Here is a 23,292-nt window from a genome sequence, read left to right on the forward strand (position 1 = left end):
TAAAACAACTCCCCTACCAATAAATTTGGGGTCATTACAAGTGGTTTTTGGATATACCTCCAACAGCGGGGCTTCTTAAGTGAAGTCTGAAAGACACAGTCCAAAACAATATCCAAAGTTCAGCTCTGACATTCTTAAATCAATTTTAGCTAAATGGGAGGATAGTTGGCTTCACGACACCCGGTATCGCTGTAGGATAAAGGAAGCTGTGGTTTTTCCGCGGGGGCTGGGGGGATTTCTGGCCTTTTGGGAGCTTTCAAACAGCCTCAGAGCTGGAGGCCTCCGCCTCTGCAGCCGCCTCCCAGCCCAGCTGGTGTTGCCCAGCACTTCCTCGTTCCCGTGCGTCCTGGAAGCAGTTCCCTACGCCCAGCGCTCGCTCTCCTCTGGCGGGTGGGGTCCAGAGGACGGTGTCGCAACCACCTCCCTCTCTCTTTCCCCGCCTTGGCACTCAGTCACCTCCCAGATGAGCGCGCTCCCTCGCAGACCGCTGCTGGAGGTCGGGTGCCCGGCATGTCCCCTGAGTTCGCGCAGACGACAGTCACCGGTCCTCTGCGCAGCCTGGAGCAAGCCAACCGCACCCGCTTCCCTTTCTTCTCTGATGTCAAGAGAGACCACCGGCTGGTGCTGAGCGCCGTGGAGACAATCGTGCTGGCGCTCATCTTTGCGGTGTCTCTGCTGGGCAACGTGTACGCTCTGGTGCTGGTTGCGCGCCGACGGCGCCGAGGGGCCACCACCAGCCTGGTGCTGAACCTCTTCTGCGCGGACCTGCTCTTCACCAGCTCCATCCCCCTAGTGCTAGTCGTGCGCTGGACAGAGGCTTGGATGCTGGGCCCCGTCGCTTGCCATCTGCTCTTCTACATGATGACTCTGAGCGGCAGCGTCACCATTCTCACGCTGGCCGCAGTCAGCCTGGAGCGCATGGTGTGTATCGTGCGCCTGCAGCGCGGAATGCGCGGCCCGGGGCGGCGGGCTCAGGCTGCGATGCTGGCGTTCATCTGGGGCTACTCCGCTCTTGCCGCGCTGCCGCTCTTCATCTTCTTCCAGGTGGTCCCGCAGCGGCTCCCGGGTGCCGACCAGGTGAGCGCCTGTGAGCGCACGGAGACCCCTGTGCGGGCGGGCTGGGGGAGGGGCGGGTATCCGACGGAGGGGGTGAACGGAGCGGGTGAACAAGGGTGATGATAACAACAACAGGACTTTTTGTTGCACTATTGTCATACACGATGCCCAGCGCTGTGTCAACCTGCGATGCATGTATTTAAAGGCGCTACCAGACTCTTTTTTTTAATATTTATTTTTTAGTTTTAGGTGGACACAATATTTTGATTTTATTTTTATGTAGTGCTGAGAGTCGAACCCAGTGCCTCATGCATGCTAGGCAAGCATGCTACCACTTGAGCCACATTCCCAGCCCCTACCCCCCAATTCTTGCAAAAAATGCAACGGGTGTTGTGAGGTTAATTAAATAATGGGGAGTTAAGAGTCAGATAGAATGTCATGCATGTGAGATGGCTAATCACATTATATTGAATTTTGCTTTCTGGTCCGGTGTTAGCCTAAAAGTTATCACACTTGCAGGACAGATGTGGAAGCTGAGACACATAGGATTAGTAACTTGTTCAGAGTATCTCATCCTTAGTTTGAGAAGGAGCAGAAGTTTCTGTGAAAGTAAGGGTTAGGAGCCTGTGTTGAAAGCCTGAAGGCAGATGGTGCAGATGGCTGGGGAGAAAGGGCATTGGAAAACCAGAGCCCCCGACCCAAGGCTTCCCCCGAAGGGCTTCTGGTTTCCTCTTTGGAATCCTCAGTTTTTCCAGCAGCAAGATGGAAGGATTACAGCAGACCACAGAATCTTACCCTGGGAGCCTTGGACTGTAGCTTCAGGGTATTCAAGAAGTTGGGGGGTTTGTTCGGGATAGCAGGCCCATAGTTGTCATTTATGGAGAGGTTCATGATCTAGAAATGATTCTCTGGACAGTGTAATACTTGCTTTGGTGACTTGACTCCCATGGTCTAGAATTCTGGGCACAGGTTTGTTCTCTTTGCTGCCCCACCCCAGGGTGGGGCCATGGGCCTCAGGTCTAGTAGGAGAAGGTGGCGGCCTGACTGGCTGTATTCCACATGTGTTTCATTCTCCTCAGCACCTGGCGGAGAGAGACAGGCATCTGTCTGACTTATATGTGTCAGCAATACCTCAAGGCATGAGTAGTTGCTGTGGCTCAGCCTCCAGGAAGATCTGACCCAGGCTGAGTTCTTGACCCTGTCCCTCTCCCTATCCAGGCCACTGGTTTTCTGGCCCTGGGGAACAAACTCTCACCCCAGACCCTAAGGAGGAGAGTGCAGCACTTTGAGCAGTCCAGGCACAAACAAACTGTAGTCCTGAAGAGAGAGGAGAAGAGCAAGGGGGATGTCCCAGGGGGACAGTTCCAGACTCTGGAGATGAGATGAACACTGGTCCACTAGGAAGATCTGAGTGTGTGACCTGCCCAGAGGCTGAACCCAAAGGTGGCCTCCTGAGGATTTCCCAGACCAATCACATAGCCTTTTTTTGGTGGGGGTAGAATGGATGGAGGCTGCATTCTAGGCAAGCAGATGTGTATGTCCTAAAAATCTGTTCTGAATAGTTTATTTGTGACTGTGTGGAATACCTTTTGGGGTGTTTGATTATGGCTCATTAGCAGGAAGGAATCAGGCTTATGGCATGTGATCAATGAACGTGTATGCTTATGGCCATGTCCACTCAGGTGCCCCAGGAGAGCCAGGATTAGCTGAGCTAGTGGGTGCTATTGATCTCAGGAGATCAAGTGCCCTTGCTCAGGAGGCAGGTTCAAAGAATTTAAAAAAAAAAAAAATGAGGTTCAAGGAATTAAAGACTAAATAGAAGATATTTTAAGGGTATCTTAAATTTCTAGATATGTATTTTGTACCCTTCCTTTGACAGTTGTTTCAGGTATAGTCCCGCTTTACTGCCAAACAGCACTATGAAAGGAGGCTCTTGTCCCCTCCCAGAGAAAACTCCTGTGTGCTAACATGGCCACCGGTGACTGAGCAAGGCCTTTGCATGGGTGGGGGCCTTCTCGTATCTGGTCCATCCTGTATTTTACCCCTGGTGGGGCATGTATGTTCAGGAGCCCTCCACAGCATTTCTAGAATGGTCTGCATCTTACCACAGAGTGCTTCTGTAGAGATCTGTGCTCCCTGGTTGGACACACCAAGACTTTTCTTGTTTTATTGAAGAAACACCTTCTTGGCTTTAAGGACCTTTGGAGAGGGATTTGGGCAAAGCCACTGGAAGAGAAATGAGCTAGAAGTGCGCTTCAGAAGGGGCCAGGTGAGTTAACTAATGCCAGATCTCTATTCAAAATAATAGACTTGCCATGGAGGGCTTGTAATGGAAAAAAAAAAAAAATGAGACAGTTCCTTCTGTTTTCCATGACTTCCCCCTACCTGTCTGTTATGCTGCCCCCTTCCAGCCCCCCAATCTCATCGAGTTTTTTCTCTACTCTACACTATTCAGCAGTCCCTTTTTATCCAGGGTTCCACAGTTTTAGTTACTTGAGGTTTCAATAACCTGTGAACAACCAAGGTCCAAAAACGTTAAATGGAAAAGTCCAGAAATAAACAAAAAAATTAAAAAGTTTTAATTATCTTTTATTAGGTCATATTGTTATAATTGATATGTTTTGTTTCTAGTTTGTGGTTAATTTCTTAATGTGCCTCATTATCATAGGGACTTGATATGTAGAAAAAAAAACACACTAGATAGAAGATTCAGTACTGTCTGTAATTTGGAGCACCTCACTGGGGTCTTGGAATGTGCCCCAAGAGTAAGGAGGAGCTTCTGTTTCTGTATTTTCTGTATTCTTTCCAAGGAATAAAACAGATAAACTCCCCAGTTCCTTGAGGGGTTTTGCTGGGTATGTAGGAAACACTCCACTTTATAGGTTCAGCAATTGAAAGAAATAAGTTGAAAAGAATGAGAGATGGGGGCTGGGGGGAGTGCAGTCACTTAAAAATGGGGTTGGGGACAGAGATAAAGAGATAAATCTCTTTTATTAAATGTTAGCAAAAGCCTCTTTTCTCAGCTCTCATATTAACAGATCCTGTCCAGTAAGACACTAAATGAAGATTAGGGTGGGGGGGATATTTTTCCTCCCCAAACCATGTGCTGAGAGACTCAAGTAATCCCGAGCACTTCCTGGCTCCCTCCTCTCATGAGTGTGTAGAAACAGTGCTCCTTAGAGCTTTCTGTTTACCTCAGATCCCCTAAAACAGGAACATGATGACCTTTGTCCCTCTGGGTAGTGGGTGTCCAGTAGTACAAAGTGACCAGACTCTAAAACTTCATTGAAATTTGAATCCTATCTCCGGACCGCCTCAGAGTTGCGTGACAGAAAGGGAACTGCCCCACCTCTCTAGGTCTCACTTTCCTTGATTTAAATAGGCACAAAGACACTGTCAACCATATTGGATTGCCATGGGGATTTATGTTCAATAAATGGGCCAACACCTGCCACACATACAGCTAAGTGCTCAAGAATTGCTAGCTATTATAAGTTTCCTTATCTTTGGGTATAAACATTTTAAACATTCTTCAAACACTATAATCCTTCTGATTGCTGTAAAATAATAAGCAGCCATTTTAAGAGGGTGGACAGATCTTAGCAACATTAACATCTCAGCCAGGCCAGCTCAGCCTGTTCCAATGGGATGCCTGCCAGTGTGTGCCGTGCCCTGGCCAGGCAGTGACCTCCACCAGTAGGTGGGGAAGATGTCCACCTTGGCGAGAATGTGCTGTCCATTCACTCCACAAACATTTACCGAGCACCCTCCTCTTTGACCCCTGTCGCTAATGTCACAAATGCCCCTCGTTTATTGAGCATTTATTGAGTACTCAGATGGCCGCAGACCCTAGCTTGATTCTTTAGCCCATGGTAACCCCACAGCTGTTGTGCCTTTCTTTATGTTTATTTTCAGAAAGAATAACTTCCCAAAGTCATAGCAGGCAAAGGATGGTTCTAGAATGTAGCCCGGCTCTGTCTGGTTTGCTCTGGTGTCGTCTCCAATGAGTTCACACTTCCTTAGGGCCCTTGGTGCTTCTGCGGCTCCCTTCTTGATTTATTTATTTATTTTTATTTTATTTTAATTTTTTATATTTATTTTTTAGTTATCGGCAGACACAACATCTTTGTTTGTATGTGGTGCTGAGGATCGAACCCGGGCCGCACGCATGCCAGGCGAGCGTGCTACCGCTTGAGCCACATCCCCAACCCTCCCTTCTTGATTTAATACCAGGCCACTGTTGGCATCAGTCTCTATGGAGTGAGGCTTCCCCGGAGAGACAAGTGCAGTTCACTCGCCTGCATTACTAAATGCTAGAGAATATTTTTAAAATATAAAGAAAGTAAGTCCAGCTCTCATGTTGGTATTTTCTTTCTTTTCTGTTGGGAAGTTGCTAAAAGAGCAGATGTCTAATGAGGATTCCTTAAAATGACCTTGAAATCTTCCATTGGATTGGAAGAGGTAGGGCAGGGAGATGATTTACCAAGGGGTTCCCTGGTTCTGCAGGAAGACAGCAGAGAAGCTTCATGGGAAACAGTCGGAACCAGGTATCATTTGCCAATAAGTCAGCCAGTGGTAGGAGGAATTGGCACTTGAGCAGCGCCTGTAGACGGATGTCCCCATCCTTGGGGAAGTCTTAGAAAATCCTGACATCGGGTAACTTTGTCCTGAGCACCCAGTGTCAGGCACCAGGCATCTTCTAGGTGCTGGGATGCTGCCTTGAATAAGACAGCGTGGTTCCTGTCCCCCGTAGCACACTCCAGTGGGGGATCTTGAGAGGAAGCCAGGTGATTATTACAGTTTCGAAAGCTCTGGAAGGGACTCCTCCGGGCACCCAGAATCTGTGAAGGCTACTGAAAGACACTGTGTCTCCACCAGGTGTGGAGAGGAGAGGAAGTGAGCAAGACAAGGGTCTGGGGGGACAGGAGGGGCATTACAGGCAGAGGAAGTGACCCCAAAAGGGAGCGAGAGAGCACAAAGAAGGCTAGGGTGGCAAGAGGTGGTGCCGGAGGGTTGGCAGGACTAGCAGAAGAACCGGGGACACCCCTGAGGGAGTTTGGGCTTACTTGCTGAGAGATGGCTGGTCCATGAGGGTGGCCAGTGAGAATGAGGTGTGCGGGGGAGGGGCGGGGTTTGTTTTAGTGGGAAAGGAGCAGGCCAGTCCTCTTGTTTCTGGCAGCCTGGAGGATGGCCAATTTGGGATGTCCAGGAGGTGGAACCATTTTGGGGGTGAGATATTCCAAGCTTAACAAGCCTGAGAAGTCTCCTGCAGAGATGTGCTCAAGGTGGCCATGAGTCTAGAGTTGAGGACTTCTGATCCACTAGACCAGAAGCCACACTGCCCAGCTGAAACGGTGCTCATGGACATAGAAATTTCTCTCTTGAGAAACCTGGCCCCTGGCCTCTGGGGTTCTCTGGGTGCTCTGGCTCTCCGTCTTGTGGTGGAGTTTCTTGTTTTTCCTCCCTGACTGCATCTGTGGCTTCCTGGAGGGCAGGGACAGAGCCTCTGTCATCCTCACTGTGGCCTTTCAGTGGCTTGGGCACAGTGCCTGCAGTCAGTAAGTGGTTGAGCAAATCAATTAACACTGCTGTTGACGCCACACCGCCGCCAATTCTGCTTCCATGTATCAGTAAGCAGGCAGGCCTAGCACTTTTGGTTTTCATATTTCTTTCTTAAAATCAGGAAACGTTTCAAATATGCAGGGGAAAAAACACCCCAGAATATACTAACACTTATGTCCGTACCTTCCAGATTTGACCTGCTGCCCAACTCCTCTATCAATCACAGGCTGCAGGAGAAAACCATTTGTTGTCTGGATTTTTCCACAGACATAAAGTTATTCAACTCAGACCTCTGAGTGTGGGCATGGTGCTTTGTTTATTTCCTAATGAATATAGACACTGCAATTAACCGACAATATCATACGATGCCCCCCAAAGAGCACATAAATCCATGCCCAAGACCCATCCTACTGCCTCTTAGCTCAGATGGGGGTGAGGGGGTGCTGTGCAGAGTTCTTATCTTACTCCCTTATCACACTTCCTCCTGGAGTGAAAGCCATAGATCAAACAGGTGAAAGGGCACCTTCCTTACTGAGATTTGGGGAGCTTTCTGGGATGAGCCTATTGTCTCTGTTGGTCAGGTCGGCTCAGCCCTCATGGTGATGTGTGTTTCATGTTCTATCATCTTTTTTCATAAAAACTAACTTTTATCCTTTTTTTCTCTCTTATAAAAAAGCATATAGACACATTGTGGATGATTTAGATAACACAGAAGAATAAAAATAACTTACAAGTCCCATTCTAGTCTTTTCTGAGACCCTTTCAGTCTCTTCTCTGCCTGTGTGTGCGTGAGCAGAGGTGTCTAGGTATAAATATTCACACATACACGTCAACACTGGGATCCCGCAGGTGTGACCTAAATAACAGCTGGAGAGAGGTTCTCCAAAGATAGTGACTTTGGGCATGAAAGTTGCAATGTATTGAATAGGGGACCGTGACAAACTAAGTGCATGTTGACGAGGCTGAAGCCAGGGGAAGTTTTTAAAGGCAAAAATGAGGATTACATAAATTATTTTGAAACAGCAATCCTTGGCTACAAGGATCCATAAATAAGGGTGGCCTCCGTTCATGGTTGGACAGACAGTTGCTGAACCAATACTGTCCAAGGGATTTTTGTGTAAGGTTGTGGTTTGGTAGAATCTTTACGATAGTTCTTGTTATCAGGCATCCGTGCATGAGATGCCCTTCTTCACAATCTCCCAACTTAATTAATTCATTAATTTTTGTCAGGGTCGGCTTGAGCAACTCCATTTTGATTCTGACAACTTTCACACAGGCACATGGTTACGGGACCTAATCTTCTGTCCCCAACCACAAGGAGTTTGAAAGAATCATCCAAAGAGCAGTGGTCAACCTCACTGCCAGTATTCAGCAGGGTCACCCAAGTTTCTTTCCAACCACCAAAACACAGAAAGATTTAGTAAACTGTCTTCCATCAGGTGTGGATGGTGAGGGTAGAGGAGCAAATTTTTAGAATGCCTAGTCCATTTGCAAGCCATTTAACAAAGCAGGAAAAGGAAGCAACACTCCAGCAAATGTGATTAAAACATTCTTCCCTGCTTGTCCTGCTTTATAATTTTCTCAGTAGATCCCTTGATGTCCCTTGTTACTACATAGCTTTTGGGGCAAAGTATTATGATTAAAAACATCCCCACCTTTAGCATTTCAGGCTGTTGTTGGAAGAGGATGTTTCTGAACCTTAGTTCCTTCCTCTGTGAAACAGGAACAAAAAAATTAATGTGCATCTCAATAAGATTGTTGTAAGCCTTAGATGAGATGATCTATATAAAGCAATTTCCAGTGCAGAGAATATGCCCAATAAATAGCAGAGGTTGTTATTTTCTGTTAAAATTGAGTAGGAAAATGAGTGACCAGTTGACCGTATTTTGAGACGGACAACTCAATCACAATACATGTTGGCAAATATTAAAAATTCTTTGCTTTTGCCTAGGGTATACCATTCGATAAATATTGGTCAAGTGAATAGTTGAATTAATGATGCTTCGGTTGATTATGACTCCTGGACATGGGTTCAGATGCTTGTCCACCAAAAAATTAATATGTGGTCTTTTTACATAGCACACACTTTTAAAAATCCAGTCTATATGTCTAGAAGCGTTTAGGGAGACTTGTTCCAAATAGCTTTGTTCCTGTAGTGGAGTGGGCCAGGGAAGTTTGTGGGTGGGAAACTACAGGCACAAATGCCTTGGTCTGTTTTCACTGACATTTTTCTTTGTTGGAGGAAACTGTTGCAGCAGCTCTTAGTAACTGCTGGGTGAGGCTCCTGCCTGTTGCAGTTTTGTAGCTAGAGTTGAACACTTGAATTCAACACATCACAGTATGGAAGCAAGGTCACAAACGGTCACACTCCAGTGGCTTTCCATCTGGAACTGAGAATTGTGGCTGATATTTGCTTTGGGGCTGTAGTGTGTTCCTCTATGAAGGTGGCACATAAGATTAGAGGCTGTAATTCTGGGCTCAAGATGCATTCTTGGAGTAAGAGGTAGCTGGCTCTCCTTTCCGGACTCTCCCTTTGCAGAATCAGGTTTCAAATCCAGGTCCTGGCACATGCTGGGCAAGCACTCTATCACTGAGCTACATCCCAGCCCTTTTTATTTTATTTTGAGACAGGGTCTCATTAATAAGTAGCCCAGTTTGGCCTTGAACTTGAGATCCTCCTGCCTCAGCCTCCTGAGTCACTGGAATTACAGACCTGTACCACTACTCTTAGCAGCCAGGTGTTTTGATGCAGCTTGACACACTCATTTTTTGGTTTTGTTTTGTGTTTATGGATGTGGGTCTTCTTTTTTTGAGAAGAGGATCTCACTATGTTATTCAGGCTGGCCCCAAATTCTTGGGTCAAGCTCAGGAATTGTCCTGACTCAGACTCCCAATCAGCTGGGACTTATGGACACCTGCCACCAAGCCCGGCTTTGATGCCCTGAACGTGCTCCAGATAAGCACTTGGGTGCCTTGGCCTAGACCCTGTTGCCTTCAGCTTTCAAAGCGTGACTGCACCGAGACCTCATCCTGTTTCCATGTGTTTGTGTGTAGCACATCGGTTCTGCTCTCAGGGCAATTTTCTCCTTTTTTAAAAAATGGTAGGCTTGGAAGAGAAAGCCTGAGAGCCCTTTGCATCTCAGCCAGGGGAGTGGAAAGAGCCACCTGGGGACCTGCCCCTAGTTCTTATCAGCCTGGACCCTGAGGCTCAGTTGCCTCTAATGGAGAGCAGGGGTGAGGATTAAGGCTACCCCCAGGGCCGGAGGCAAGTGCTTTGTGTGTGTGTTTGGGGGACGGGGGTCAGGGAGAAGGATTCTGGGGTGTACCATCTTGCAAGTTGTGTGGCACAACTGCGTAGTGACAGGTAACCCCCAACTGGGGCTGAGCTAAAGGCCAAAGAAGAAGCCAGCACCGCAGTGATCCGTGTCCTTTTCCCTTTTGTAACTAGGAGATTCCCATCTGCACACTGGTTTGGCCCAGCACCCCTGGAGAGATCTCGTGGGATGTGTCTTTTGTTACTTTGAACTTCCTGGTGCCGGGACTGGTCATTGTGATCAGTTACTCCAAAATCTTACAGGTATGTTTGTTTCCAGTGCTGCCACTGAATTTCACTCAGATTGCAGTGTTTCTGGTAGATTCTCAGAACTTTCAGGTCAGAAGATACCGTAGAAGTCAAACCAGTCCAGTCCTGAGTTCTGATTCACTCACCAGATCTGCCGCTTCAGCCATGTGAGGAAGGAGTTTCTTGTTTTTGCTTGTTTTTTTTTTTTGGTTTTGGTTTTGTTTTGCTCATCACTAAAGTAATTCAAGTTCATAGTAAAAAAAGTCAAATTGAAAACAGGCCCAGAAGTATTTAACACAGAAACTGAAAATTGATCCTATAGCCATTCTTAACAACCCAACGAGGTCCTTGCAGGTTAGTTTTTCTTATAAATTTGCACAAAAATCATTGACACTGTGTGTATTTGAAAGTGTGTGGGTTATCTCCAATAGCTGGCTGTTGTTCTTTTCAGATATGAGCTCACACTATCTGCTCCAGAACTTCCTTTTTTCCGCTTAACACCATATCACATCTTTCCATATCAGTTCCCGTATCTTATCTCATGATGGCTGCATGGCTGCCCAGCATGTCGACATACTATAATTTATCTTATGGACTTTTGGGCTGTGTCCATCGTTTCCCCACCACAAACACAGCAGTGATGAGAATGTACACTTTTTAAGAGTTTTTATTGAAGTATAATATACCAATAGAAAAGCACACCCAGCTTATGTGTTCCCCTTACAGTCTGAACACACTCATAAAAGCAGCTCCCGGATGCCGAAAGAGAAGGTTGCCAGAAGCCCCTCCTCTTACTTCCGGTCACCTGCCACCTGGGAATGTCCATTTCAAATGTGTATTGACACAGGAAGTGATGTCTGCCCACAAAGCGAATATGTGCAGGGGTGTGAAAAAGATGGACCCCCTCTGTCCCCACCTCTTCAGGCAGCCCTCTGCATGGCAGGTCCCAGCCCAACAAACCTCACCTACATATATTTGTGCCCTAGTCCCCTTGGAGGAAATGCAGCCACTGAATCTTAATTTTATAGCATATTACTTAGGAGTCATCTGTTAAATAAACATATTCAAGTGGAAAGACCTGTTTGTTTTCTGGTCAATTTTATAGCCTTTCTTTGTGGCTGAGGCTTTGTAACCTTCTTACAGAACCCAAAGCCAGGCCAACCTCCAACCGGGTCTGCTAGTCCCTGGTCCTGTGGGAGTTGGCCCCCTAAGCTACTCCCTAGAATCTGCTCCACCAGATGAATAAAGATTGGGGCTTGTTCAAGTGCATGAGCAGATTCAGGCTTTCCAAGGAGGCCTAGCATATTTTAATGTTATAAAATTGTTAGCTACCCTCATTAAGTTAAAAGCAAAGAAGTGAGGGAAGAGTTTTATATTTGCTTAACAAATAGTTATGTAGTGTTTAATGTGTTATCAAGAAATACCTCATTTAATCCTAATAAGCATTACAGATGAGAAAAACCAGGCACAGCGAGGCGAGGTAATTTCCCCAAGGTCACGAAGCTCAGAAGTGAGAGTCTCATAAAGTACCCTGGCCCTAGATTCCCAACAGTTTTAGTTCCTCAGACATATGTCTACTCTGCAAAGTGCTGGTGAGGAATAGAGTGTACAAGTTCCATTCTCTAGAAGGAACTTTGAAACAAAAGGGGAAGAGGAGAGACGAGCCAAAGGTGCTGCTATTTAAAGCAAGAAACCCTGGAGCACAAGGTAGAGGCCAAGATAGTGTATGACACTTTGCAAAATGTTGACTGCTGCACCAATGTAAAGGATGGACGAGGGGTATTAAAGAGGAGAGCAAAGGGCCATGAAGACAGTTGCAGAGATTCAAAGGGATATTTTCATAACCTGGCTTTGAGTCTTGAATCTGCCACTTACTTGCTGTGTGACCTTGAGCAAGTTACTTATACTCTCTGAGCCTCAATTCCCTCATCAGCAAAATGGCAATTGTAGTTTAACAGTGAGGGATTGTTGAGGTACCATGGGTAGGACATCTAGTGTCTGCCTGCCCACGGCAGGGGACAAATGAATTGTGTTTGTTGTTATTGTTAGGCAAGGTTGTTCTCCCAAGCTTTGTCTCCAGTGTGCTGGGAAATGGTATCCCTGAGACTTAGCAGAGCTGATTGGGAGGGAATGGCAGCATCTGGCTCTTTTTCTGAGTCCACTCCCAAGCCCCTCAGCGTTTGGGAGGGCCCTGGTGAGCTCACACTTCTGAGCTTCCCACCGAGAGAGGAATGATCCCCCTACATCATTTTATTCTCAAGGCCAAAGCCCACCTGGAACAACTGGAGGCGACCTGGAAAACTGGGAGAGGTCTCTTCTTCTCCATCTGCCTCCAAGCAACAGTTCACTGCTCTCCAAGTCCTTTGCATCTAGAGCCACAGCCAGCCCGCTGTCCATCACACATCGCAGGGTGGCATCTGCCATGACTCACAGTGGCGCAATGGTGCATTGAGTAATGGGTCAGAGAGAATTTAGATCCTGTCACTTCCCTCACACATGCAGCAAAATCCAAAGCCCTCACCTAAAAGCCCTATGTGATCTGTCCCCTGTCTGTCCCCCTAAGCTCGTCTTCTCCCCTCTGTTATGTCCAGACTGGCCTGAGGAGGGTCCCTCACACATGCCAACACACTTATGTCTCGGGCCTTTGCACCTGCCATTTCCTCTCCCGCGTCTCTCTTACTTCAATTGCTGATGGTCCACTTCCCACTTCGGATAGGTCCTTGTTCAAAAGGATCTTCTTCAGAAACACCCCCTATCAATCTTTGATCCCTGACTTATCTCTTTTCAAAACACTTCCAGTCCCTGTCACATTCTGGATGTGTGAATTCATTTGTGCATCAGTCATCTGTCTCACCCACGGGAGGGCAAGCTTCTCGTCCCAGTGCCTAGACCAGAGCCTGGCTTGTTCATGGCAGGTGCTCTGTGAATTCTCATGGAGGAGTGAGGCTTAAGCCTTGGATCACACTGAAAGGGTCTACAGGGCGTGCTCTTTGGGGGCAGTAGGGAAAGTATAAAGAATCATCATACTGGGGTCCTTCACCAAACTTGATTTACCATGCGACCTTGGACTATTCTTTTAAAACTCAGGACTCAGTTTCCACTGAAGCCAAACATGACTCAGTGGATTGTTCAGCACAATAAAATAAAAGAGCAGATATGATGTTTTAAAAATAACAGTGTTAGCCGGGAACATGGCGCACACCTATAATCCCAGTAGCTCAGGAGGCTGAGTCAGGAGGATGGCGAATTCAAAGCCAACCTCAGCAACTTAGCAAGGCCCCCCTAAGAAACTCAGTCAGACCCTGTCTCTAAATAAAATACAAAAAGGGCTGGGGTGTGGCTCGGTGGTTAAGCAACCCCTAGTACAAAAAAAATACATAAATAACAAAAATAAATGTTACTGTAAATATAAGACTTTTGAAAAATCTTCCCACCTCACTAGCAAATCTGACTGTTGCCTGTTCCCCAGACGACTGTGACATCTGTCCTCACTTGGTGCCCATGGACTTTGCCAGGCTGGTAACTTGGAAGCAGGCAAACTGCCACTAGGTAGATGCTGTGTGTGGATGGGATTTCCTAGTTTACTTGAAAGTAGACACAATGCAGAGACGCTGGATCTGCTTTTCTGCCCAAGATTTTTTTTTTTTTTTTGATGTGTGTGTGTGTGTGTGTGTGTGTGTGTGTGAAAAGCACCTGTCAAATTCATTTGAACAACAGGGTCCATTAGCCATATCCCTTTACCTGTCTTCTTGCCTCTCACTCAGGTGTCATCTCTGGGCTTAGAATCACCCTGATCTCTTACTGCTCTGAAGCAGAGCCTCTCAGTGCTCTCTGGAGCTCCATGGGATGGAAAATTTTAGAACGAGTCACAGTCTATGAGTGTGGGAAATACTGGGATCATCAGAGTTCCGTGGGATTCTTTGCTGTAAGGCTTCGGGCAGGCAGGGGCTGTTCGGCACGGGAACAGACCAGGCAGCATTGCTAAACCTGACCACAGAACCCCGTTTTCCCACAGAACTTCTCTTTGGATCAGTGCTCCATAGAAACCTTGTTGGGAAACCTTGTTGTAAACTTTGTCTCTGGTTCTGACCTGGGCAAGGATTCAGGTGGCCTTCTCCTTGGGTCTCCCCCCGTCAGTCATCCTTAAAGATTGTCAATCACCCTTCAAGAGCTGTTTGATGTAGTGGGGCAGTGGCCATATTTGCTGTCAGCCTTCTCTGCTTCCTCTTTCCTTGTGACTCAAACATGCCATACATTTTTAGTGGCTTTTTCCAATTGACAGTTTTCCCAAGGGAATAGCCTCCCAGCAACTCCTAAGTGCCTTCGATCAGGCTGTGATCACCAGCTGTTTGGGGCTTGGTTTACATCATCTCCCAGCAACCATGGCCGTGCTACCCTTTGGAACTGTGTTTCTTTATTGTCCCTCACCCCCCCACCCCGCCCCACACACACTCGCGCATTACCCAACTTACACTGGAATGGACCTGCACCACATCCAGCCCCTGTAGCCCAGCCACATAGTGGGTGCTCAATAAACATTTGTTGATAGAACCAATGACTCTTTTGCTGGCAGTTTGAAAACCCTCAGCCTATCTCAGAGTTTCACCGAGAAAGAACGTGTTTCAGGTGAACATGAAGGTTTCAGGTAGTGAACATGAAGCCCTTCCTCCATACCTGGCCTTTGTTCCCCAGCTCTGGGGACTGTGTGCTGCTATGGAAAGGGAGGTGGACCTACTGGAAAGACAGTCTCTCCTCTGAGGATTCTGTTGATTGGCCAGGCAGCCTCCAAAGGAGACCCCACCCGCAGGGTCAACCTCTGCCAGCAGGAATCTCCACCTGCAACCACCTGGGCAGCAACCTTGGTCTGGTGGCCATGTGTGACAAAGGGGCATGAGAGGGAAAGAAAGTTCCCTCATAGTCTTCCGAAGCTCATGTGGGTGTAAAGGCAGGGAGACTCAATAAGACAGTTTTAAAAGGGACTCTCTTAGTCTGGCATCGTGGCGCACACCTGGAATCCCAGCAGCTCAGGAGGCTGAGGCAGGAGGATCTTGAATTCAAAGCCAGCCTCAGCAAAAGCAAGATGCTAAGCAACTCAGTGAGACCCTATCTCTAAATAAAATACAAAATAGGGCTGGGCATGTGGCTCAGTGGCCAAGTGCCCCTGAGTTTAATCCCTGGTACAAAAAAATAAAAAAGGGAGTTTAGGAAAAATGCAGATCTCGGGTCCCCTCAGCCCCACAGAATCAGAATGTCTGAAGGCAAATAGACATTTGCCTCTTATCATGGGCCCAGAGGTGTGAGCCACATTACTGGGAGCATCTCTGCGTGGGCTACATCCCACCTCTTCACCATGAGGCTTGGGTAGGTCATTTACCTCTCAGAGCCTCCACCTTAGGAGGTAACCCCGGAACCTATGCAGAGGCTTGTTTTGAGGATTAGAGTTAATTCTCAGGAGTTAATTGAGTGTTTAGTTTAATGTAGAAGCTCATCAAGCGTCTACCTAATGCCAGAGACTGAAATGCTAGATAAATGTTGACTTAGCCTAGACACCTAGCACGGGAAGATGCAGGGAAGGAGCACATTTGACTATGAAGCCCCTAACTCTGCAAGCTGTGGGGACTGTGAGGGAACAGCATCTACCAGTTCTGACCAAAGACCGGAGCTAATGCACCTGGCCATGAGTCAGCCCACTTTGACCATCACAGTCATCGTCAGGCATCGGCCAGAGCCCCTGGCCCCAGACGGAACAGGGAACCCTGACTAAGGTCCTAACCTCTGGGGAGCCCATGTCTGGTAAGGGCGGAGGTAAGAAAGATGCTCATGTGTCTACCACAGGGTTCCTGTGGCAGGCGCTGAGAGTACCTGAAACATACTGCAGGGTGCAGCGGGAGGTGAGCCAACAAGGCTTCTAGGAGTTTCTAGCATTAGAGCTTGGAATTAAAGGATTTCCATTGATGGGAAGTAGAGAGTGGGAAGAAACTAGTTTAAGATCAAGATCTCAGGCTGGAGCCAACAACCAAGTTTGAAGCTCAACTCTGCACTTCTTGGCTGGGCGTTCACCAACCTCTTTGAACTTCAGCTTCCTCATCTGCAAAATGGGAATCAGCAAGTACTACATCACAGAATGCTGGGAGAGGTTAGAGAGGCAAACCACGTGATGGGTAAGGACCTGGCACATAGTAGGTGCTCAGTAAAAGTGAGCTCCCACCAACCTTGTTGATTCAAAAAATATTTATGAGACACTGTACCAGAGTCTCTGGATGCACGCTGTTCTTGGCAGGCTAAGGGGGGCAGCAGGAGGGATGACACTGCTGTTGGAATCAGCCCTTGAGCACTCACCAGGGACACCCCGATTTAGAGGTTATGCATTTTCCCTGCTGCCTGCTCGGCTTTCCCACTTGCAGGCCTGTTGGCCCTTAGATCACCTATCTTGCACCTGGATGGTCTAACTTTGATTCTACACAGTGACTTCCGGACGTGGAGGTGCCAATAGGACTTGCAGCACTGGAGTGCGAGTCGGTGGGTTCCCTCTGCTGAGTGACTCCACCTGCAGAGCAGGGGCATGGAGGGGAGGGCTGGCTATACAACCCCTCCTGAGCCTTTTATGATGTAGCTAATCGTTAACTCCACTGAGCTGGATTTTCACAGATGGGAGCTGTCACCGTTTATTATCTGTGGAGTGACCTTCAACAAGTAACTTAAATTTCCCGAGAATGAATTTGCTCATCTGTGAAGCAGGAATAACAATGGCACAGAATGCAAAGAGGAGCTGTGAGGATTAGAGGTGACAGTGGATGGAACATGTGGGGAGCCCTTGGGAAAGCTGATTCCTGTTGTCCTGGTTGTCGGGAGCTTCCGGAGGGAAGAGGTCTGTCCACCTTGCACCTGCTGCTCTCGTCCCCCACCACCAACAGGTGCCCTGACCTGCCACACTGGGCCAGCAAGCAACCACAGAGAATCACGAAACAATTAAACAGCTCTCCTTTAATTAGACAATTAGAAGTATTCTAGGGAGAACACTTTAAGCCACGCTGATCTTGGAATTAAACTTGCCCAAATTGAGAAGGTGGCTAATTACTTTCTAATTACTTCTTCTCTTGAGATTTAGGAATTGTAGGGGAATGGGCCCAGGGGTCCAGCACAGAGCCCACAGTGCGGCCAGTTTCCAGATGATGTAAGCATCACTGTGTGGCCAGAAGCCTCTTCCAGTAGGAAAGGCAGGACAAAGGCTGGCCCAAGCAAGTGGAAGTTAGCAAGGCTGTTGTTGTGGTCAGGATGGTCCTCACTGGTTCTCTTCTCTGGGGCAGAGGTCATAGGCTGGCATTTCAGGCTCAAAAAATCAGCATCTGTTCCAGCCCAGGCTGGCTGTTCACAGCCAGGCCCCACCCTACCATCACTAGCCCTACCCTACCCCACTCGCTGGCATTATGGAACCTGAGTAAGTGACAGGGAACAGCCAGACCTTCTCCCTTCTGGCTGTGCCCAGAGGATACTTGGAATTATGCACAAGAGAGATAAACACTCCTTCTCCCCTGGACATCCAGAGCCTGAGTACTGGACACTTTCCATTCACCCCAGTGGTCACTCACCCAGCCACCCACCACCCTGTGCCAAGGAGCAGGGCTTAAATGGCAGCCCCTGATCTCTCAGACTCGACCCTTATTGCTCCCTGAAGTGAACACTTGCAAGGTTCCTGCTTTGAAAGCAGCTTGGGTAAACTATCTCTTAGGGAGCTGATTTCTAACCTGTGCATTGAAGGGGTGACGGAGGCCCTGGCTACTCAAAGCAGGGTCTTTGGATGGGAAGCATGGGGGGGCTGCTGTTCTGCAAGAGCTTGCTGGAAATGCAGAATCTCAGCCGGACCCAGACCTTCTGAAGAAGAATCTATATTAAAATAAAGGAGACCACACTGATTGCCTCTCCAGCTCTGTGGTTCCAAGATGTCACGAAGCTTTCATGTGGTTCAGATACAGTGTTTTGAGGTGGGGCAGTGGGATGGGGGTGCATGCAGGGCTTTACTCTATTCAGTCTACATCAGTCGATGGGCCATTCTTGTGTCCAAGGATCCTGCTGCCAAATTAAACCCTCTCTGTTGCTGAAGGAAGACCCTCTAGCTGAACAGACTGGACAGGGGAGCCAGGGCACGACTGCAGGAGCCCCCGCAACCAGGGTCCCCTTCATCACCCACAGTCCCTCTGCTCATCAGTGCAAAATGTTAGAGGTCCCAGAAATCCCACTGGGAGGAATTTATTCCATGGATACTCTCATATAGAAGTGCAAAGATGTACCTGAGGGTGCTTATTCTCCTGATCCCCACCCCTCGGTGGGCTATACTTTATCAAATGGCTGTGATTTTTTCAACAAATGTCACCAGAAATGCTCTGACAAGCTTCTCTTTCTTGCTGGGGACAGACACATTTAATGACACATCTGATTCCATAACTTTCCAATTGCTTTTGGATTGTGCCTGTTTATTTTACTTATTTTTTTTAAATTAAAAGCTTTTTAAAATTTGTTCTTTTTTAGTTATACATGACAGTAGAGTGTATTTTTCATGTCGTACATACATGGAGTCTAACTCCCCGTTCTTATGGGTGTACATGATGTGGAGTTACACTGGTTGTGTATTCATATGTGGACATAGGAGAGTTATGTTTGACTCATTCTACCGTCTTTCCCATTCCCATCCCTGGCCTACTTATTTAAAAACATGGATCTCATAGTTATTCCAATGCTTCCGGTGCCTGCAGTGGGGGATGGGCTTGTGTGAGGGCTGGGAGTGGAATGGAGAAGGACAGGCTGTCCTGCCAGTGCCCCGACTGCCCTTAAAGACAAGGAACTCGCAATTGCCCATGTGAGGAGTTTGTCCCCTTCTGTTGGTAATTGACTCTGATTTCCACGTGGCTGTAGGGGTACCCACAGGTCCTGCTGATGAAGGGATCATTCCCAAGCAGCACCCACCCCATAGGTGTTGGTGGCTCTTCCCAGACTTGGTTTCATTTTGGGGCTGACCCTGGCAGCAGCTGTCCAAGCAAATGAACAGCCTCCAAACTCATTTACCTTTCAAAGGCCCCAACTCAGGCCTGTAGGCAAGACCAGAATCCACTTTTTTTTTTTTTTTTTTTTTTTTTGAGATAGGGTCTCATACATTCCATCCCTGGGAAGGCATGTAGAGCTGGTATGTAGACCTTCCAGAAGGTCATGCAGGAGACCACCTACTCTGATCACCCCTGGGCAATGGAAATGGAGGGTACAAAGGCTAGAGAAGAGACCTGGTATTTTTCATTTGCTCCCCTTCAGTGTTTGTAGTTTGAATTTGTGCCTTGGGTATGTATTGCTTGTGCACAATTATTTACCTTTTAAAAAGCCACTGTCACAGCCAAGATGTGCTTTTGAGCACCTTGCTCCTCTAGACCACCGGAGTCAGGCTCTTCACTTCCCCTCATCCATTCTCTTTACATCATGGGTGATTTTCTGCCTTATTCCTGGGGCAGCAAGCCAGGTGTCCATTTCTCCAGTGCGTCCTCCGTGTGGGCAGCAGGCCAGCTGCAGAGGAGGCAGCTCCTTCCACACAGAGTTCCAAAGACAGACAGCCCAATGCAGCGGGATGGCACTTTCCAGCTTCTGAGCTCCTAATTCCAAAAATCTCTGACATCCATCATAAATTGTGGCTCTGTTTCTGTTTGGGTTTCCTGCAGATCACAAAGGCATCGCGGAAGAGGCTCACCATGAGCCTGGCGTACTCGGAGAGCCACCAGATCCGAGTGTCGCAGCAAGACTTCCGGCTCTTCCGCACCCTCTTCCTGCTCATGGTGTCCTTCTTCATCATGTGGAGCCCCATCATCATCACCATCCTCCTCATCTTGATCCAGAACTTCCAGCAAGACCTGGTCATCTGGCCGTCCCTCTTCTTCTGGGTGGTGGCCTTCACATTTGCCAATTCTGCCCTGAACCCCATTCTCTACAACATGTCACTGTTTAGGAACGAATGGAGGAAAATTTTTTGCTGCTTCTCCCTCCCAGAAAAAGGAGCCATTTTTACAGACACATCTGTCAGAAGAAATGATTTGTCTGTTATTTCCAGCTAATTCGTTTTTTTCTCGACACATGAAGTCTCTCCCTGGGGTGAGCCACGGTGTGCTTTGATCATCCACCAGTGCACCCTGCTTTACGGAAACAACCTATGCAAACATACATCTGCAGCAGCAGCAAATTAAGGGACGATCATTCCGTGTAAACATACTTTTCCTTTATAAGAGGACTTACGATGGGTTCCTTTGAAATATGAACTTTTTCAGTGTGTTTGTAATATGATTGAAATTAATAAATTTTTATTTATACCTGTTCAGCAATTACATCTCCTGCATATAAGGTCACACCTCATGGCTTCTAAAGTGAGTCTTGGAACTGATTGAGGACTCAGATTCTCCTTTAAAGGGTCAGGGCCGCTCTGGATACCCAACTTGGGCTCCTTAGGAAAGGCCTCAGGGTCTTCCATTCATATCAATCCTGAATTTGGTGTTTGGTATTTGGTATTTGATATTGAGGAATTTCCAAGGAATAATTAAAGGTGATTATTACTTTTCATGTATTAAAAATGCTGTGGATTCCTTGAGGAGAAGCAGTGTCATGGAATCAGACAGAAGATGGGTTGGCTTCAGAAGGGCACTGAGATCTGGAGTGAGTCCCCTCATTGATCCACCCACCAGAGGCCTCTTAAGCACTACTGTGGCTGGACAGTGCTCTTGAGCTGGGAGTTCAGTGGTGAACCAGATGGCCCTGGCCTCTGCTCTCAGAGACCTTCTTCCCCTATGAAGGTCAAATGCTAAACAGAAGTGAATAGATATAGTATCCCAGAGTGAACAGCACCTGGGGAAGACAGGACAGGGTGCTGTGGGAGTGGTGGCCACTTAGATGTGGTGGGGAAAGGTGACTGGCAAGAAAGAGTGTGCCACGTGACTCCAGGGGAAGGGGCTTTTCAGGCAGAAGAGACAGAATTCGGTACAAAGAGGCTGACCTGTGGGACAGGAAGAAGAGAGGACTGAGTCAAGCAAAGAACTGTTGACTGACCTCCTCTGTACCAGACCTTGATGTTGGGATGGAGGGGTGCTCTGCTGGAGCCCATCAACGGATGTCAGAGGGTCCAGGTCTAGGTCAGGGAGGGTTTGAGAGACCACCCTAGGGAGCTGAGTCAGTGTTCAGTAGGTGCCACTGGGGTTTGCAAAGGCAGACTGACGTGAGCTGATGAATGAGTGTAAATATCGTTCTGGTTGCTGTGCAAGGGTCCGACTTTGAGGAGCAGGAATGAAAATGGAGAGCAATTAGGCAGCTGCTGGGGATCTGGAGGTGGGTGTCATTCCTGATGGTTTATGAGAACTGATCTTGGATATTCTTAGAGAAGGTGGCACAAAGACAATTTATTGATGGAAAGCATGTAGAATGTGAGAGAAAGAGAGGATTCCAGGACAACTCCTAGATTTTTAGCCTGAACTGGTTGGATGGTAGGGCAGGCACCAATGGAGAAGACTGGGAGAAAAACAGGGTGAGAGAGCCAAGTTTCAGTGGTAGCCTACGAATTTGAAACCTGGGAGCTGGGGCTGTAGCTCAGTGGCAGAGCACTTGCCTAGCATGTGTGAGGCACTGGGTTTGATCCTCAGCACGGCGTAAGAAATAAATAAAATAAATAAAAGCATTCTGTTCATCTACAACTACAAAAAAAAAAAAATTTAAAAGAAAATTGAAACCTAGGGGCATCCAAAAACAATAGGCAGTGTATATAGAGCTGTGGGGCTGGGACTTGGAGGTACAGTGTTGTTGGGAGATGCAGATGGTGTTTGGAGACCTACAGTTTTATGAAACACCCTAAGAGAAAATGGGGAAAGGGGAGAAATCAGAGTCAAAGCCAGACCAGCGACAAACAGGCCCTTGGGGGCTGGGCCAATAGCTGGGTGGACACAGGGCCACCATTGAGTAGACAGATGCTCAGTAAAGCTTTGCTCCAAGGCCAGTCAGACCCAGGGTTGTTGCCATCACTCATGGAGTTTCTGGAGTAGCTTGCTTCTGACGTGAAGATTTATGGCGACCTTAAGCTCATGGACAAATGGACAAGGAGTCTTTGCCCATCTTTAGTTAGTAGACTTGGAGACTGGGGAGATAGCTCAGTGGTAAAGCACTTGCTTAGCATGCATGTGGCCCTGAGTTCAATTCCCATCATCACATAAAAAATAACAACAAAAGATTTAGTTAATATACTTGGTAATTTTAAGCTCTTTTGGGAAGGAATATGTGGATATCTTATAGATTTCTGGGGCTACCAAACTGAGGCTGAGACCCCAGGCTGTGACAGCCTGCTGTTCCCTGAGAATGAAAAGCAGAGCTTTCCCATGTGTGGTCCACAGTCTTCTCTGTCTTTGGTGGCAAATAAGGCAAATGGAGGTGGGGAACACAGAAGCCTCCCTAGTCCCTAGAAAATGCCAGCACCAACCCCCCACCTTCCAATGCATTTCACACATGCAGCCTGCACGGCCCCTCAGAGCTCTAATATTGAATCCACTGTGTCCCATCAGGCAGAGCCTGCTTCCCCATATTTCAAGGGAGATGTAGGCTCAGAGAAGCCAGGTAACCAGCCCCCAAACACACAGCTAAAAATCTAAGTTGGAGTTTAACTTAAAACCAAGATTATCTAGCACAAAAGACTAGCTGTTTTTTGAAGATGAGAAACTGAGACCCGTGGGAACCTGTGGGAAACTGAGGCAAGTGGGTTTGTATGCAAACTCAAGTGCTGCTAACAGTGTAGGACACTAGTGTTCTGCCCCAGTCCTGACTGCTTCTGCCCCCACCTCGCCCTCCGTGCACACTTCAGATGGGGGACATTGTGAACTTTCCTACCGACCTGGCTTTCAGAGCCCATCTGCCATATCCTCTCTCCTCCCCACCTTCTGAAAACCCTGAGATTGCCTCCTTCCATGTGTTGGCCACACATGAAACAAGCGAATCACCTGCCAGAGGCAACGGAGAGTAGAGCTGTTTCCTGGAACTCACTCCATCCATGCATCCAGGCCTCCCAAACCCAGCTGGTTGGCCAGTCTCAGAGACCCAGCACTGCCTGAGCT

At 47.7% G+C, this 23,292-nt stretch overlaps 1 protein-coding gene across 1 annotated transcript; it reads left to right on the forward strand.

Annotated features, from left to right (window-relative positions):
- The first annotated feature begins 344 nt into the window (after window positions 1–344).
- On the forward strand, window positions 345–20,446 carry Ffar4 (free fatty acid receptor 4). Its single transcript, XM_076834630.1, has 3 exons — window positions 345–1,077; window positions 10,067–10,195; window positions 19,879–20,446. Exons 1-3 carry the CDS (start codon window positions 511–513, stop codon window positions 20,266–20,268), a joined length of 1,086 nt encoding a protein of 361 aa, XP_076690745.1. The 5' UTR covers window positions 345–510; the 3' UTR covers window positions 20,269–20,446.
- Window positions 20,447–23,292: the final 2,846 nt, after the last annotated feature.

The sequence above is a fragment of the Callospermophilus lateralis genome, chromosome 15, assembly GCF_048772815.1.
Source record: "Callospermophilus lateralis isolate mCalLat2 chromosome 15, mCalLat2.hap1, whole genome shotgun sequence".
NCBI classification, from domain to species: Eukaryota; Metazoa; Chordata; class Mammalia; order Rodentia; family Sciuridae; genus Callospermophilus; species Callospermophilus lateralis.

Coding starts and splice junctions, on each gene's coding strand:
- Ffar4 (XM_076834630.1), top strand. CDS start 511: ATGTCCCCTGAGTTCGCGCAGACGACAGTCACCGGTCCTCTGCGCAGC. Junction 1,078..10,066: donor GGCTCCCGGGTGCCGACCAG/GTGAGCGCCTGT, acceptor TTTTGTAACTAG/GAGATTCCCATCTGCACACT. Junction 10,196..19,878: donor GTTACTCCAAAATCTTACAG/GTATGTTTGTTT, acceptor GGTTTCCTGCAG/ATCACAAAGGCATCGCGGAA.